This window comes from Agelaius tricolor, unplaced genomic scaffold (genome assembly GCF_023055355.1).
Source record: "Agelaius tricolor isolate 1412-34295 unplaced genomic scaffold, bAgeTri1.0.p SCAF_1, whole genome shotgun sequence".
Lineage (NCBI taxonomy): Eukaryota > Metazoa > Chordata > Aves > Passeriformes > Icteridae > Agelaius > Agelaius tricolor.
Window position 1 is genome coordinate 91,586,321 of NW_027269261.1, and position 18,704 is coordinate 91,605,024.

Sequence of the window (18,704 nt, forward strand, 5' to 3'; positions counted from 1 at the left end):
TTGTGCTCCATCTTGCCCTCTGCTGAGCAGTGTAGGTGTTCCTGCCCTGTCTTGAGTTCTGCATGGCTGTACCTCTGGATTTTGAGCTAGTTCTGTAAATTCACACCATGCTGATGAAATCTAACAGCCTGAAGGTTGTTAAATTTCAGGTTCAAGTGAACCTGAAATACCAGGAGTTCAGTGATCTACAGTGAGTGCTGTGATGTCCAAGCAATTCTACAGGAAGCATCTTGGTCCTGAAAGGCTTACTGGTTTCAGTTTAACAGTAGTAATGTCAGATCTGACCCTATTTAATCTTGACATTAAGGTGTTTCCAGCAGGGGTTGTGCAGGGAGACCTGAACTTTGTCTGTGTGCCATAGTTTGAGAGCTGGCTTGTAGAGCATGTCAGCTCTGATTTTTCCTACTCTAGTTGTACCTGCACTGTTGGCAGAGCTCACATCACTTGAGAAATAGAATTCATGCATCCAGGGCATGTTTGTTTTCTGAGCAAATAAACCTAACTCAGGTTAATTCTTCCCAGAGCCTTTGCTCCACGCTCTCCTTATTTAGCAGTGTGGCTGGGTGAGCACTAGCAGGCAATTCATACTTGACAGATAGGCTGCTAAAACACTTGGCTACGTTCCTTTGCATGGAAAAGTTTGGGCATAATTCCTTGGGCTAGCTGCTCTGCCTTTCATGTGAATGGATTTTGCACAGAAGCTACCTATTTTTTAATTTTTTTATTTATGTATTTTTTAAAAGACCTTGTTTTTTGTTTTATGTGCTGTGCCAACTGATGCTGTCTTGGACGTTAGTGTTACCAGGATGTATCTCAGTCAGAAGCCAGGGAAGTGTTATGTTTCCAGGGTGTGTTGCAAGATAAAATCATGGAATTTTTGCTTAGAAAGAAAAGTGCTATAAGCATATAAAAGCTGGTTTATCTTTGTTTCATTAATAAATGGTGTAAGAATTTCTAATTTTTTATTAGCAGGTTAAAATTTAAGCAGGTCCTAAATTTGGACCACTTTAGGGGAATGAGGGTTAGTGCTTAAAACCCATTGAATTCTACTGAAATAGGTCATTATTCCTATGTGCATTTTTGTTTTTTATTTTTCAAAGTATTTGTGCTGGTTATATTAAGTTTTTTTTTCAACTGTATGAGACGAATCAAACATAGTTGTAAGTAATGCCAAGTTTGTAGAGCTACAAAACACAGGTCTAAGTCTATTGCTTATGCTGTACAGCAAGACTATATAATATCTTGCTTATACTGACCTTATTTTAAATAGAGTTTAAAGTTTGAATGGGTCACTCTTGCTTACTAAATATTTTTGGTCATTGATGGTACTTCAACTCCAGTTCTCTCAGATTAGGACAGAATTCAGTAATTACCACATTTTTGTGATACGTTACTATGAAAACATTTTTCTTTGATGGTGATTAAACACAGTGTTTTCACATGTGGAGCTGCTTCTATTTTAAATGAAAGTTCTTTTTAAATGCAAGTAATGCAAGAAAAATTTAGAATTTTTGTTGAGTTACAAACCATAGCTGAACATTTTTATTAGCTTGTGACTTATTTTCTACATCTTTTTGAAAGGAGTTAGCCAAGTTTTGTAAGAATAATTGACACACAGAGGAAAAATATCACTTTGTTATTTGTATATGATTTTCATTTATCAGTGGATCCCGTAAGGCTTTGCGTGCAATAGCAGTTGGGTGTATCTCTCTTGAGACATTAGACTCTGTAACTGTTTACAGTTGATATTCCTAAAGTTCTGGGAAAACACAGCCAGCTTTTAAAATGTTTCCAAGAGGGTTATTTGGACTTTCCCCTGAATCACTGGAGATGTGACATTTTACAGGTTCGTGATGTTTTTTTCGCCAGTCTTCAGTCTGCTGGTGATTAAAAGAATGTCTCTGCAAATCTGTTGTGAGAATATGTGGCATAAGGTTGTGTCCAAGTTGAGCTAGCCAAGATACTGGTTATCCAACTGTCAATAAAATAACAACTTCTTCGTCCAAATTACTTCATGTATCTTCCTGTCTGTCAAATGCTAGTAATACCTTAATGCAATCAGTTTGCTAACTCCTTGGCAATGCTAATCCCTTTGACAATGTGGGTATTTTCTAACCATATTGCTTATAAAATATCAGCTGCTGATCTTAAACCAAACTTTCCCCTACAGTGTTCTTATCTGCATGTGATTAGCAGTTGGAGGATAATTGTGTTTCTTGTGCCAGGCTGCTGTCTTTGAGGTGTTTTCTTTTCTCGTGCAATTAGTTACATACTTTGACTCTCAGGTCACTGGTATCTCTAGTATATTTACCTGATTGTTCATCATCAACATGCCTTTGAATGTTCTGTAACCCAGGCTAAAAGTGCTTTAAAAGTTGGATAGTGAATAATATAAAATGTTTTATGCATAATTTTAAAAATTATTTTTAAATGTCCTGTTCTTGCTTGTAGTGTTCTTTTCTAATGAAAGTAATATTTCTACTTACTATACTAATTTATCACCAAAATGTGTGATGGTTCTTGCATATAATCATTAGTTAAAACTGGATGCAACTTCCTTTATTTTGTCATTATTCAGCTGTTATAGTTCAGTTTTACCAATATATTAGTCATGCTCTGAAGTTCATATTAATAACAGATAGATTTTTGGTTTTTGCTTGCATTTTGTGGAATGCTGGCATTGTGATCTTTTTTCACTCAGTTTAGATGCAGTTTCTTCATCTCAGACTTAGTATATTTCCTGTTTTCATTCAATTTTCCAAAAAAGTAATGGATTTAGGTATTTTTCTTCCTGAATCACATTTAATTATTTTTACTGTGAGTTTTCACTGAACATATTTTATTGCAGTGGATGGAAACTGGCAAGCCGGACTAAAAGTTTGGATGATATTTTGACATAGCGATTTGGAAATCTATTTAAATTCTTCTTTGCTTCCAAGCAGAAGCCACTTTAAATAATTTCAATTTCCTTTATACTGTTGAGTTTGGATGTGTTTCCATATGTAGAAACTAGGTTAGATTTTACTCAGTCAAAATTGTGCAGATAGTATATGATAGCAGGAATTGGTATATCATTACAATTTCCTGACATTTTTCTTAAGCTGTTGTGTGGAGAGACATTGTGGGAATGCTGTGTATTTTCCTCAGACAAAAGACTGCTGACTCTCTGGTAGCTTTCATTTCAGTTCATTCAGCTGAAGTATCACTGTTGAATGCTCTTATGCTTTTAATAGTGCCAAATGTATTGTGGTTGGATTAATAGAAATTTATTTTATTCTGTTTTCTCATATGCCATGCTTTGAAACACTGCAGAAATATTACTGATGATGAGTCCTCAGTGGATGAACTGAGAGGGACACTACGGTTTTTTGCATCTGTCTTAGTTCGGAGAATTCACAAGGTAAGGTGACTTAAAGGTATTAGTCTTGGTTTTCCATCAGAATTAATTAATGTCCATCTCTTGTGAGTTCTTTATTTTTTTTTAATTGTGATTCCTAAGTCAGCCCTATGTTGTAGGTTGTTTCTAAACATCCAAGTTATTTCTTTGTGGTCTCTGCCCCATCTTTCTGGAACTTATTCCCTTCCTAGTGTTAAACCATCTCTGAAGATTCATCATTTGAAGTGTTCAGCATTGTGTTGAATATGGCTTTGAGCAACCTGTTCCAGTGAAAGATGTCCCTGCCATGGCAGGGGATTGGAATAAGTGATCTGTGAAGGTCCCTTGTGACTCAAACCTTTTCCCAGTTCTTGCAAATGGATATATTTATTACACCAGTGCAAGGCATTATTAAAACCTTGTGATCTTTTAGCTGTCTTTTGGTGACTTAATCCAAGTGGAAACCATTTTGAGAATGACTGAAAAAAACCTACCAGGAAATGGTGAGCTGTGTTATAGCTTCTGCTTGCTTGTCTTCTTAAAATGCAAACAAGGCCCTTACATTGTCTATAAAGAATAGATTGTCATTAGGTGACCAGGTTACTGTAAGAATTAAAACAGATGTGGTTCTTACATTAATGCAGTTCTTCGGGAGCATTTTGAGTGCTAAAGGTTAAACGTTTTTATTTGCTGTGTTTAATCTATTAGCACATACTTTTTATTTGATGTGTTTAATCTATTAGCACATACTTTTTATTTGATGTGTTTAATCTATTAGCATATCCTTTTTTTTCTGCGTGCTCTCTTTTTAACAGCACAGCTATTTCCTGGTAAAGTGCTCCAAGCCTGTTTCACAGGAACTGCTTCTAACTATTTGGCTGTTCTGAGCATAAAGTGTTGCTAACTCAATTTCCAGAATTAGTCAGTGCTGGCCTCTCTGTTGGAGCCACTACCATAAATATGTGTCTTTTTCCCCCCTCCTTACTAACAGCATTTTTTCTGAGCTACAAGTTGTACACGTACCCTGTCATGACTTATTAACAGTGTGATTCTCTCCTTCTTACATATCAAATCCAGATGACTTTCTTGTTTACTCTAAATCAGGCATGTTACTTTTTAAAATGGACACAGGAGAAGATGAGGAAATGTCTGTGTAGCACAGACATTGTATGGAGGTGTGAAAGTGGAGTAAAGCTTCAAAGTGAAAATCTAAACCAAGGTCTTAAAATTTAATTTGGAGTTGTAATACTTGCTGGTGTTAGTTGCATTGTGCATGGATCCATTGTTGACTCAGAAAGTGACCATGTCTCCTCTATTGATCATGTAATGAGCCATTGATTGGGATATCTCAAGTGAGTTTACAGCACCTTGAAGTAGAGTGCTAATTTACAATCTCTGCCTTTGACGGTGAGGATTTACATTTAGTCTCTTCAGTTCTCTGGGTAGGCAGTATGTGCAACAAACAATCAAGACATATGCCAGTATTAAGCACTGTCGGGAGACCTACAAAATAAAGTTAATCACAGAAATGCATACACAGAGGAGAAATTCATCATCATCATTTGAATAATAAAATAGTTGTATATCTTGCCAAGCAGCTGTACTCTGTTTTGGATTTATTATTAAATGCTTGAAAGCAATAGTTCTAGCTAATAGAGATAAAATGTTTAAATTAAGGAAGAATTGTGTAAGAAAACACAGGCTTTTTCCATTTTTTTAGATTATATCTTTATAATTTTTTTGCCAAACAATATTCTACTTTTGAATTGAGACTTAAAATTACAAATTGCTTTAATGAAAGGACTGCTTTTGTTTTCTGTTTAAAGCTGCCTAGATCAAAGCATGTTGAATTAAGTTAGAAGCACTTCAGGCCAGTCAACTCTAATATGTATGCTGAAATATTTCAAATCTGGATTTTCCTTGCTGAGGCCATTTTTGGATTGGTTATGGATTTTGAAGGGAAAGGGTAGAGTTATACCATGCCTTAGTAGGGGGTGGTATAGATAACCTTGCATCTGATTGACGTTTTTGACAAAAGTTCACAGTGTGTGCTGCAGTGTTGATAACAAGTCCCTTGTCTGTGCTCTTTGAGTACCTCTGCAGGAAGAAACACTGCCCTATCCTTATATGCCATAGGAAACTCTTAATTTCTAGAAATTACTGTTGGAATGTGAGGCACAAAAGGCAGGGTTTTCCATTGATAAGCAGAAGCTTGTCCTTTTGTGCTTGTAAACAGGAGCTGACCTCACTTTTAGGCGGCTCCAGTCAATTGTACTGGCTTGTCGGGGCTGGCCAGGTCAGGTCATAGCTGTGCACCTCAAATATTATAGGGGAGTGTGCAGGAATATGCAATATTCTCCTTGTACAATTGAATTAAAAAAACACCAACTTTTCTCTTGGCTCTGGTGGCCTTTGCAATTGCATTGTCTCTTTCTTGTCTGGCAAGATGCTGTATCAAGGAGGGATTTCTCCATTAGGAAAGAAACTTGTTTGGAATTGTTAGATTTTGAACACTTACAGGTGTATTTTTTTGCATCTCTAAGGTGTCTCTTGTTTAAAATAAAGAGGATGCAAAGTGTGAACACCTTCTAGATGAGTTTCTGTGAAAACTGTTGCAGGTGATAAAGAATTCCTTGAAACTTACAGGCTGGGGACTGACTGGCTTCAGGGAGAAGCTGTGCTTGCTGCAAAGGACCTGGGCCCATAGTAGGCTGTGAGCTGAATATGAGCCATCAGTGGCAGCTTAAAACACCAACAGCATCTTGGGCTGTAATGACAGGAGCAGATAAAATCAAGGAAGTGATTATCTGCCTTCACTGGATGCTCTTCTGTTGGCATCTAGGATACTAATCCAGTTTTGGGCTCTTCTTTACAAGAAAGTGGAGCAGGTTCAACGGGAGGGCCACCCTGGTGCTGGAGGAGGTGACTGTGTTCAACTCAGGAGGTTTTCAGCACCAGCTTGGATACAGCCATGAGCGCTGTGATCAGAGCCTGTTTGGAGCAGGGCTAAGGCAACCCAAAGTCATTTGTGCCTGAATTGTTCTCCTTCCATTTTTGTAGCCACCAAAGAAAATAGAAATGCAGGACCCTAATACAATCCTTTATTAAATCATACATGTTTTTTTGTTTGGCTCATGATCACATGGTTTTGGTTTTGGCACTAATGGTCTTTTGACTGTGTAACTCAAATTCTCTTTTGGTTCTGTCACATGAGGGGTGACATTTTTTTCTGCCTGTACGTAGGAAGGTTTCTCTTTGGTTTTAGTCCTTGTGGACACGACTGCAGAGTGTTAAGGCATGCAGGTGTTAGAAGCAGAGCATAGTTAACTTGATCCTTTTGTTGGTGGTCAAATCGTCCCATGGAGCTGGGCTTCATCTACTGTGACGCAAAAGTCACACTGCCTTGCTTTATTTATTGCAATGAAAAAAACATAATGGGAATGAGTTGGCAATAAATGTGTTAACTGTGTTGTTTATGGCATTTAGTTCTGTGTGCTTTTATATACCTTGGCAGAACAATGAGGACACTGTAAGCGCACCTAGAGAATTTTTGATTATTTCTTAATGGTTCATTTTATGGTTCAAACCAGAACATATAAGCAAATTACTGTTTGATGGTTGTCTGTAATAAATTTTGGGGGGCAATAGAACAGTTTTGGTTTGATTTCGAAATTATTCTTTAGGTGGACATTCCAACGGTTGTAACGAAGAAGATGCTCAAGGCAGCAATGAAACACATTGAAGTAATAGCCAAGGCCAGGCAAAAAGGTAATGTCAAGACTTAATATGTTGTCAGTTTCAAAGGCCAAGTATGAATATTCTTTTATGCATGTTTGAGATTATATTACTTTGTCTTTTTATCCTTATGGCCTCTTTTTTTAAAAATGGGATCCTTATGCATTTTTCTTCTGGTGGTTGCGAAGGCAAATAGGGAAAAAGTACATAATTGTATTATCTGTTTTGATTTTTATTGCCCCACAATAAAAATACAAAATTTCTCTCTCTGTACGGAGGTGAACAGGAATATGGGTTTTGTCTATTTAGAGCAATCAAGATCATTTAGGAATGCTTCTTGAAGTGTTTCCTTTATGTTCCAGATGAGCAGTTGTAGATGAAGGGATTTGTAAATCTGTGTACTGTACCTCATAGCTCTTGTAGATAGAATGATTTGAAATCTGCATTAGTGAAGTTGTAATATGTTGAAAAGCCATGGAGAGACTTTGAGCAAAAGCATATTTGTTATCCAAGATAAGAGTATCTTCACAAGCCTAATGTAAAAGTTATATTTAAACTACACTTAGAAGAAATACTTGGAAGCACTTGCTGTTGTTATTATTTTTTCACTGGCTGTGTTCCACAGTGCTGTATCTACTAAATGTGGTTTCATTCAGTTTTTAAGTGTTGATGTTTACTTTAACTGGAGTCATGAACTTTTCTTCTTTCCCTCCAAAAGTCTGCTTGATATCCATAAATACATGCTATTGGTCCTGTGAGTAGTGTTAATGATTAAGATGAGTAATGAGACATAGTTTAATCATGTTGGATGTCTTTCATGGCACAACAGCAATTTCAACATAGAGATAATCTTGCAGTGCTGTTTATGCCAAATTTCATGTTTCCTTTGATTTCTACCAAGGAGTTAGAAATTCTTTTCTTTAGCAGTAAAGAACTGTATTTTAAATGTACAACAATGTATTTTAAATGTACAAATGTATTTAATTGTAAATATAGCCATTTTTTCTCAGTGTTTAAACAAAAAAAGACTTGTTTCCTAAGGGTAGATATGTGAAGTAGCAACTGAAAATTACTTTTAGTAGCACTTTCTAGTCAACATTGCTAAAGCAGCTACCACAATATGTGGTTCAGAGGCAGCTTTCAGACCCTGCTTTGGTTGCTAGTTGAGCCTAACCTTTTCTCCTTATTTTCTAAATCCTTTTCAAGTGGATTGCTTTTAGGAGGTATTTCCTTTTCTCCTGCTCTTGTTACCCTTACCTCGCTTAGTAATTCCTATTGGCACAGACACCTCCACAATTCATTACTTGCCCTCGCTAGAGGGTGCATTCCTTCTCTCTGCTTTTAGTGTCACCAGCTAGGCAAATTTACCAGGTGATGTATATTCCTACATCCCCTCTGTCAGCTGATACCACTCATGGGTTTGGCTGTGAAGGCCAAGCCAGCAGGTTTCTCTCATTTGCTGGGAATAAGCTTTAACTTTGAGGGTAGCTGAGGAATATATTACATACCTCACTATGCCTGGTGGTGGTGTTGACATGAGGCTCTGCCACATTGCTAGTTCAGCTAGGTGTGATTTATAGCAGCTCAGTTCTTGCCTTTGAAGTGATCTGAAGAAATGTAACATTGTTGCTTCTAATTAATATCTATAGTTTTTAATCTGATAAAAACGTATTCTTTCAATTCCACTGTAATTTAAGAGGCAGTACTCTAGCAGATCCTCCTGCAGGTTTTGGCTTCATTCACCCTCTGTTTAAAATGTATGCTCCTTCACATTTGTTTTTAAGTGTTCTAAGGAGGAAACAGATACTACAGGATTGAGTAAAAGTTTACGTTGATTTCAAATTGTGTCATAGGCCAAAAAAATGGAGATCATGAAGAAGGTCAGGAAAAAGTCAATTAGAGGCAGACTTTGCATGATGCAGTTTTTTTGAGAATCCAGATGCTGAGTTTTTATATTTAGTTTATATATATATGTATAAACTGAATGTATAAATAAAAGTTTATATTATTTTATATATATTTATATATAATGATAAATGAGAAAGCATTCTGGATACTATGCAAACTGCAATTGTTTGGTGAAGGAATTCTTATTTCAGTGTGAGGTTTTATTTTTATATAGCATGGCTTCAAAGTCTAAGCCAAGGTTCTTTTATGAAATTGCACCATTTTATCCCTTTGGCAGTTGTGTGTGTACTACAAATACTAACTTTTTAGCTCAAACAACCAATTGCCTTTTGTTTACCAGTAAGAAAAAGCTAAAGCAACTCTGTAATGCTGTTTTTTACTTTCAGTAAAAAATGCAGAATTTTTGCAGCAAGCTGCTTTAGAAGAATATGGACCAGAACTGCATGTTGCTTTGAGAAGCCGAAGAGATGAACTTCACTACTTGAGAAAACTTACTGAACTTCTTTTTCCTTATATTTTGCCCCCAAAGTCAACAGAGTGCAGGTATATAAATTACTTAGAATTGTGTTTAAAGTGTTTCCATATTATGTAGTACAATCATTTTGGAAAGTTAAAGAATGAACTTCACAGTCATCTTCCTTCTTACCCCTTTTTTATGTTTTTTTTTGCATTTGTCTTTAAAATAGCTTGCTTATGGTATTATTAAATCCTAAAATATTTCCCAGTAGTTTATGACAGAATTGGAAACTTCACTTAGAAATTTATGTAATCTAATATTGCTTTGGATTTTTATTTTCTTTCTTCTATTTTCTTTTCAGATCCCTGGCCCTTCTGATTAGAGAGATTCTCCCAGGTTCAGTTTTCCTTCCCTCAATGGATTTCTTAGCTGACCCTGTAAGACTTTGGAGCACAAGAATAATCTTAACTTATTCAAAATTACTGTTTACCTACTAAGTATGTTGTGGTAAAGCAAATTATGTGCAATGACTTGCTGTGCATTTGACTGTATAAAAGAAAAAGGAATATTGTGGCCAATTTTTTTGTTTGTTCATGTGAATTAACTCAGTGAACTGACTGAAATAACAGTATTGGTGTGGTCTCTCAAGAATGTATTTTTCGGTGAAGGATTACAACTGCTGTCAAATGGGAGGATGCTGTGCTAAATGTAAACATCTACAAGTTACTATTGCTACATTTAAAAAGGGCTTGATTACTTGGACTCTAGCTCTGTGGATCTTTATAGTCTTAGTAACCAGCTTTTTTTGCAACTGTATTGAAATCAATTTTTTCCCCTCAATTCTGCAAATCAGGGGGCATTTATTTCTAAAGCTGCAACGCTGCCATCCTTGTTTTCATATATGCATGTATTTAATAGGCAGAATGGCAGTGCTTATGCAGGCGTCACCTGGCTGCAAGCAGAAAGTACTGTAGGGTGGAAGTATTACTAGTTTGTTAGATCTGCACGTAGGCCTCCAAAGTGTTTTTACTCTTTCTTCCACTGGGTAAAGAATATTTCTGTGCAGGTCTTTTCAGAAATTCCCTGACTTGTAAAAACTTGAGACCATTGAAGGTCAGTTCTCAAACGTGTATTGCCAGGCTTTGCTTTTTTAAAAGTATTAATATACTCATGTTTAAACGTGGGTAAAACATAGCATTGAAATTATTTTAATCTATTTTGTTGAGTTTCTTTAATAATAATCTTATTTATTGTGTTGTGTTTCTTGCAGGATACTGTCAACCATTTACTGCTGATCTTCATTGATGATAGTCCAGTGAGTACTGACAAAGTTAAAAGTGGCATTTTGATCACCCATGAAAGAAGCTTTCTTACCCAGTTGTCATTTTTTTCTGCAGCCTGAGATAGCAACTGAGCCTACTTCTTCATTGGTTCCATTCCTTCAGAAATTTGCTGAGCCAAGAAATAAAAAGCCATCTGTAAGCAAAGGCAACATTTATTTCCTTTCCTGTTTTGAATAAGTGTTTTACTTTACTTGCTGATTTTGTTCTACAGCTCTTTGTGTTATTTATGTGCTGACTGCAAGTTTGAAAGTTGGCTTACTGCATTTTTAACCTACTCAGGTACTGAAACTGGAGCTAAAGGAGATCAGAGATCAGCAGGACCTTTTATTTCGGTTTATGAACTTCCTGAAACAGGAAGGGGCTGTCCATGTGCTGCAGTTCTGCCTGGCTGTGGGTAAGATTACAGACATGCGCTGATGTTACTTGATGATATGGAAATCATTCTAATGGAACACTGCAATTTGCATCTGGGTAATTTAGGAAGAAAAAATCATTCATATGCCAGGAACAACCTCATGAATTTATCCTTTCTGTGATAAGGAATAATTTCTTCTAATTGCAATATATTTTTGGTAATAACTTTATTAACAGATCTGAATTATAGTTAGTAAGAAGGCAGCTGCCTTATTACCTCAGATTTTGGGTTGTCTTATGTTTCTTTTAATTTTGAAGTTTTGCAAATTACTTACCTACTGGAAAATTAGTTGATGTTATAGGGTGCTTCAAGATGTTATTTGTTTGCCAAGTTGATCAAGAAATGCTGTTTTCTTTCCTTTATTTCTCAGAGGAATTCAATGACCGAATTTTGAGACCAGAACTATCAGATACTGAAAAGATGTCTCTTCATGACGAAGTACAGAAAATTTATAAAACGTACTGTTTGGATGAAAGCATTGACAAGATTAGATTTGACCCGTTCATTGTGGAAGAGATTCAAAGAAGTAAGTTGGAATTCGAAAAGAATAATGTACATTGAAATTTAAACAACGTTCTGTAATAAAGTGAAAAGAAATTTTGTTGAATATCATCACACTTCTTTTTGCCAGTTTTATAAATTATTGCTGCGCTATATTGTGCTTAATCCTTGTTTTGTCAATTTATTTATATTTTTATTTATAAAACTTGGAGTAGCTTGCAAAATAACCACAAACTCTGACCAGGAGAAAACATAAACTTTATATGCCTTATGTATATCTCTCTCTATTCATACTTAAATTTTTTTTAATAGTTGCTGAAGGTCCATATAAGGATGTTGTGAAACTTCAAACTATGCGCTGTCTGTTTGAAGCTTATGAGCACGTCCTGTCTCTGCTCGAGAATGTTTTTACTCCCATGTTCTGTCACAGTGATGAGGTAAGCATGAAAGATTGGAAGAGTAGTCTTTAAAGTGAGATTGTATTTTTTTAGGGTACGCTATTTACAACAGTCTCGTGTATGTGGAACTGAAAAATATGGTTTCATTTTCCACTTCAGTTGACATTCTAGGGCTGGACCATTCTCAGTAGGAAAATAAAACTCATTCTAGTCCAACACATAATCACAGAATAAAAGGAAAATTTTATGTTTTTGATGTAATATTTTGTGTATATCACAGCTATTCCAAAATCCTCTCCACCCCATCTTTATGATTGCAAATTTGGTGCTAAAATAATCTGCCTGATAGATGTAGAACTCAATCTCTTTATTTACTTTTAATAATATAACGATATTTAAAGATACAAAAGTTGTATTTAGGTTTTTTCAGCATTATGCATTCCTGCAGCTAAAAGTCTGGTGTTTGTTTTCAAGAAGATCACTCAATGCAATTTACAGGGTATTTAAGATTCTTGTGAGATTGGGTTCTAAATGCCACCTTAAGAATTCCCCGCACAGGGTTGACTTTATCTGCCTAAGGCCTTCTAGTAGGACACACTTTAATCACAGGAGTGAGTATGAATTCATGTTCCTTTCAGAAGGTTATGTGTGTAAGTCAGGTGGTGTGTTAAGCTTCTTGCATTTATTTGAGGCAGAATATATTGATTTGTCCAGGGTACTTGCCTTACTTGGCATTAATAAAAAGAACATTTCTCAAAAATGCTTTTGATGGTCATCTCTCACATGATAGATGTAATGCTTCAAAAGGCTTGATTTTTTAACAAGGAGTAGACATGGATTTTGGTGCTTAATTTAATTTTTATTTCTGCTTTGTGGTTTTAATCTCATGATTATCTAAGGTTAAGTAAGTAGTCGTAGTCTCATGTATTGATTATTGTATGGTCTGTCCTTTTCCAGATTAAAATTCTAACTGCTAGATTATAGTCAGTTTGGATTTTCCTTCAGTTCTCATTTCCTGAATTTTGCAATATTGTTGCACAGTAGCCTTTACCTCAATTAATCCAGTGTTTCCTTTGATACCTTATCTGTCTGCTACAGTACTTCAGACACCTTTTAAGAGGAGCAGAGTCACCAACCCGCAATTCGAAGTTTAACAGGTAGGTATGGTAGAACTTTTAAGTGGTTTTCTTTGATTTTTAATTTAAAACATCAAAATATTAAACTGTAAGAATTTTGTTATTGCCTGATATTAATTTGACTAAATTTTTAGCTCTACTTTTTTGTTTTTAAGTGAACAAATTACATACTAAAGATGCAAGCAGTATTATACAAGATGTCTCTTCTCTTGAAGTATTTTGCATTCAGGAATTCAGAATGTGATTCAGACCTCAATATTTGAGAAGAGGGAAGGGAAAAAAAATAAGCAGTGAGAATGAGATTATGTGAAAATCAATTGGTGATTTAATTGGCTGTGTATATGTAATAGCATTTTAGTGGTGCCAAGCTGTATCTTCTTCACATGTTATAGGGATAGGTATAGTGTACCCACGCCAAACCAGTCTGGTTATTTGATGGGAATCTCCTCTTACTGTCACAAGGAAGGTTTGCCACTTCTCCTAGATCGAATGTGTTTTCTGTTCCCCAACTCCATTGCAGAAATGCAGCATCAGAAGCCTTGTTTCTGGGCTTGGGCCATATTCTTATAGTCCAGACCTCCTTCAGGCTCCTTACTTATGGTCCAGAGCCCCTGCAGGCTCCTTATAGCCTGTGGAGGAAAAGAGCCTCTCCTGTGGTGGGGATGGGGGATCTTCCACTGTGGCTTGGGCTAGGTTGATAAACCTTGAGGTCTCAGAATTTCTTGTGTTTCACTTTATGTTGGATGGCTCTGATAGTTGTGGACTAGCCCAAATGAATTTCTTTTCTGGCCTGGCCAAAAGAAGGGAAAACATCAGTGAGACAATCTTTAATTTGGATAGGCTCTCTTTCTTGATATGAAGTAAGATCCATGGTACTCTGAAAAATGCTAATGCTTGTCCTCTTCCAGAGGAGTAACAGTCATTTGCTTAACCTTTTCTGCTTTCATTAGAGTTAGACCTGACAGTAAACTCCTGTTTCACAGCCCACTGTGAGATTTGTATTACTGGCACATACCTTTCTTCCCTGCTCCTGTTCTTCAAAAATGGGATGATTGTTTGCTTTATTATGTCTCCATGGGTGACATCTTTTATGTAGTCTTTATAGTTTTTGTAGGTCCAGGACTGGAGCTTTGGTGTAGTGCTGTCTCATAGTGGTGCTGGCAAACTTCTGTGTCTTAACAAAGAGGCATGGGATGAAGGCAGCTAGCCCAAACTGCATTCCTTTCCTACATATGGTGCTCCTTGTAGAGTGACCTTAAAGACACTTCAGCTTCTGTTGAGGATGGCTCTGGGGTTTCACCTAGACCTTTAAATCTGCCTTCTGGTTTCTTCCCCCAAATTATTCATGTCAGGGATTAGGAGTATTCTGTCATACTTTTCTTAAATCTATGAAAACATGTAGGTTACCTCTTTGGTGCTTGGCTTTTAAAAACAGAAAGGGGGAAGTTACAGGCCATTGCTGCCTGGAGTTTTTGAAATGCATCTCTGGCTACAAAATAAACAAATTTTGGCAGCTGTTGCAGCATATTCTCAAACAGCATCCTTAGCTTTACTGAAAATGTATCTGGTTTACATTTTAGAACAATATGAATGCTCTCAGTATATATGCTGATTTATAATACAAGATACTGTGTGTTCCAGAAGTGGTGCCTCAGTGATTATTTCCATGAAACAGAGGTTCTATCTTGGGAGTAGTTTGCCTGTTGCTTTGGAATTTCCCTCTGCAGAATTGTGTACAGTCACTTCCAAGTGGGTGGGGAAAAATCAAGGTTTCGCACAGAATTTTTCCAGATGTTACTCCATTTATTTTGTCCTGCCTTATCTTTCTTATTCTAGCATTAGTTCCACTTGAAAGTAATTACATGCAAAGAGATGAGTTTTGTCTCCCATAGTTTTGAGGTGCTTTGCTATGGGTACTGTGTGTGTATTGCTTAGATACTGCTGGTTAAAAAACCAGATCAAGTAGGTATGAAATCCCAGTGGAATGTGCATTAGGGTAATGTGTTGAAACATTTCCCTTACTGCAAGACAAGAAAATTGGAGTTTCTAGAAAATATAGATGGAAAAGTAGGAAGAAGTGACATCTGTGTAATTTTTAGTTTGAATCACTTCTTTGAACTGTACAGAACAATCATAGCTTTTTGCACACAGGACAAATAATGTGCTATGAAAATTGCAAAGGCAATAGGTGGGCAGTGCCAAGGGTTTCTGGAGTGTAAAGAAGTCACATTGAGATTGTTCTGATGGCCTGATAACTAACTGTGGTTGTCATGAGTTTTAACTCTGTAACTGATGTTTTTTACCTAATATTTAATGTGTGTGGCCTATGATAACTGATGTTTTGAGTTCTAGTTCTGCCAGCTTAATTTGGGTAGCATGGAAGAGACAACAAGAATTCCCTCTCCCTCTCTCATTATATGTATTTATAATACATTACTACATTACTTAAATGTAGTCTGTGTTGAAAGTCTTAACAAAGAAAGAAAAGCTGTTATGTAGTATGAATTCCCAGATTTCTGTATATCTGTCTTAATTTTCTACAGACAAGAACCACTAATAGAAATAGACGCACCCTCATCTCTCATATTAAATAGCAGTGAAATGAAATAATTTTTTAAGTTAAAGGACCATGTAGAAAAGATAATAAAAATTTCAGAGTGTGGTTAGGAGAAAAAAACATGGAATTAAGTCTGAAAAGTTCTATGTAATATAATAGTCATCATCATTTCTAATCTGCTAGGTTATATTTCCAGTTTCACAGTTTACAAAGCCAAAGGCAGTGTAAGATGTCTGACAATCAGATCCTTCTGTAAAACAAAATCTAAAATTTTAATGTTTTTATCTCATGTTAGTTTGTCCAGAATTCAGTAGCTCCAATGAATTAAAATCCTGTGTGTGGTGACAGTGTTTATAGTTAATTCATTTAAACATCTTGATTGAAATTACTGGGTTGATGTCTGAGGCATTGGTTCTATGTACCAGTAGAATGCAGAATGTCAAAAATGCATGACAGCTCTTAAAATCTGTGAAATACAAATATTAAAAATTTTAACTTTTAGTAGTGGCTCTTACTATACCTAATACATATATTATACTGTATTATATATGTATATACTGTACTAATACAGAGGGGGAGAGAGCATGTGTTATTACGCAAAGTGTACACACCCTTTTCATTGTATTGGCCAAATTAACTTGATTCCTACATGACTTCTGAATACAGGCTACAGGAAAAGTTAGCTGGCTATTTGGCATCCATTAATTTGTGTTTGCTTGTGCTGAATCTCCTGAAAGTTTCAATATCTGATGGTTCAAATCCAAAGGCCAGACTTGTGATGATAAGATGAGTAGATACTGTTCACACTTCACTTTCTTGGGATTCTAGGTCAGGAACTCCTAATTCTACTACCTCTTTTCTTAACCCATGGTGATGGTCAAAGCCTATTCAATTATGTTGGGATAGGTCAGTCAGATTTGGTTTGGTTTGGGTTCTTTTGTTGTTTTGGTTATGTTTTAATTTGATTTCCTGCTGGGCTCTGAGGTAATTTATTTGCCTGTTGTTGCAGAAGTAGCCTGAGTTTGGATGACTTACGGTAAGTCTATCTAACACTCAATCAGTGTTGTGTGTTAGCTATGCTGCATCTCTCATGACTTCAACATACAGCCTTTGTAATAGTAATTAACTGTTCATTTTATTTGTAAAAGACATGAATGTCTTCTCTGGTCTGAGGTGCATTGCTCCTCACAAAAAGCTTTACGCCCCATGTCCTTTTCACAAGTGTTTAGAAATTGCTTAATCACTAATTTCACATGTTTGCATTACATTAATATTGTTTGTTGTTGCAGTGCAATTTCCTATTTTACCTATCCCAACCTCCTCAGGTGTGCCAACCTTTCCCCCTCCCCCTTTTGCCCTCCTGCCTAAGAGCTGTCCATCAATCTTAACATTCCAGCAGGGCATCGTGTGGTTGGCAGATGCCCCTCAGGTCTGGGCTCATTGGCCTGTCCAAGTGTCTATCTCCCTGGAGCCTTCCCCTCCTCACACCTGGCTGGCCCTCACCTGTCCCTCCCCTCCCCCTGTCCCCGGGGCTTAAAAGGACACAAGACCATGCGGCCAGGGTGTCTGTCTGTGAGCTGTTAGAACATTCAGAGGTCTACCATGCTGCAATAAAACTCTGGACTAAGACTCTATGACAGAACCCGCTCCTTTTCACTGCTGCTTGAACCTTTTCCACCAGAGGTAAACTGAGTTCCTACTTTGCCTGGATTTGTTCTGAGTGCCCAGCTGCAGCACCCAGCTGGCCAAAGGTATCTCTGGGGTGAAAACACCACAGCTGCTGCCTTTGGTCCAGCAGCGAGGGCCAGAAGAAGCCAGGCCCCCCCACACCCAGAAACACTGGGGTCTAATATTTAATACATTGGCGCCCAACGTCGGGCTGCACAGACCTGCAGCCTCAGAAGGAATCTCAGAACCTTGGAAAAGCATTACAGCAGCTTTGCTTCCACTGGAAAGAGCTGTGGTTGCACAGCTCTCCAGAGAGACTTGGGACTGAACCCACAGAAAGCCTCGAGGAACACATTGCGCCTTTGGAAAAACAGTTCCTTTCTGGTGAGCGAATTTTCCAGGGGAGAATAGGGGAGCCCCTCCTGCCCAAGGGGTCCTATTCAGTGAAGAGACCAGCCTGCCTGACTTTGCCAGCAACAGCTTCAATTTCAGTTAGTATTTCTGCTCCTTGGGGGGGTAGAAGCTCAAAAATCCGTCTTTGCCGTGAGACGAGTTCTTTTTTGCTCTTTGCATTTTAGGCTGCGCAGCCCTGCAGAGCTAAGGTGGTTCCCTGTAAAGCTTTAACTCTGCGGCATGTTTTAGCCGCTTTTAGAATTGGCGTTGGCTTGGAGGAGCGGGACGGCTCTGCCTGCCCCTCCCCCTGGCTCGGCAGCGCGGCGTGCCCGGCTCTCCGTGCGGGGCGGCTGCATTCCCGGGCGGGAGAGGCTTTGTCTGTCTCTACACTTGTGCGGGGCGGCCCCGGTTTTGGCTCCCCACGTGGCGCACGTGGGGGCTGCGTTCGCGGGCGGGGGAGGCTTTGTCTCTCCACGTGGCCGGGGCGGGTCCTGACTCCCTGCTGCTGCTGCCGCGGCAATTTTAAAAGCAGTGTATACAGCTGCATTGTGACAGCTTGCGTCTGTTATCGCCTTTTAACCGTGGCTTTTTTTTAGAAATCAGTAGCTGATTTTGGTTTTGTATTCGGTCTGCGAGAATTTGTTCAGTGCCATTTACATCTAAGATGGGCTGGCTTGAAATTAAGCACAGCACAAAAAGGAGTGTATTATCATATTATTGGAATTTTAGTTAATGCAAATGTAAAGTTCTCTAAAGGAAAATTGAAACAGTTTACAAGGTGGCTTTTTCTGCACTTCCCACAAACTTCTCCTGAGGA

General features: G+C 37.5%; 1 protein-coding gene across 11 annotated transcripts in view; it reads left to right on the forward strand.

Moving 5' to 3' along the window:
- The window catches only part of SNX14 (sorting nexin 14), a 54,155-nt gene that overhangs the window by 9,588 nt on the left and 25,863 nt on the right, over positions 1-18,704 (forward strand). For 7 of the 11 annotated variants that reach the window (XM_071443586.1, XM_071443578.1, XM_071443654.1 and 4 more), the window contains exons 6-16: positions 3,313-3,400; positions 7,060-7,144; positions 9,406-9,562; positions 9,838-9,913; positions 10,747-10,791; positions 10,874-10,954; positions 11,099-11,213; positions 11,605-11,760; positions 12,048-12,172; positions 13,232-13,290; positions 16,836-16,862. In XM_071443586.1, the coding sequence (XP_071299687.1) occupies positions 3,313-3,400; positions 7,060-7,144; positions 9,406-9,562; positions 9,838-9,913; positions 10,747-10,791; positions 10,874-10,954; positions 11,099-11,213; positions 11,605-11,760; positions 12,048-12,172; positions 13,232-13,290; positions 16,836-16,862 (1,014 nt within the window). Of the gene's footprint in view, positions 1-3,312; positions 3,401-3,600; positions 3,880-7,059; positions 7,145-9,405; positions 9,563-9,837; positions 9,914-10,746; positions 10,792-10,873; positions 10,955-11,098; positions 11,214-11,604; positions 11,761-12,047; positions 12,173-13,231; positions 13,291-16,835; positions 16,863-18,704 lie in introns of those variants that run through there. The other 4 variants (XM_071443630.1, XM_071443638.1, XM_071443647.1 and 1 more) reach the window with 2 other exon arrangements.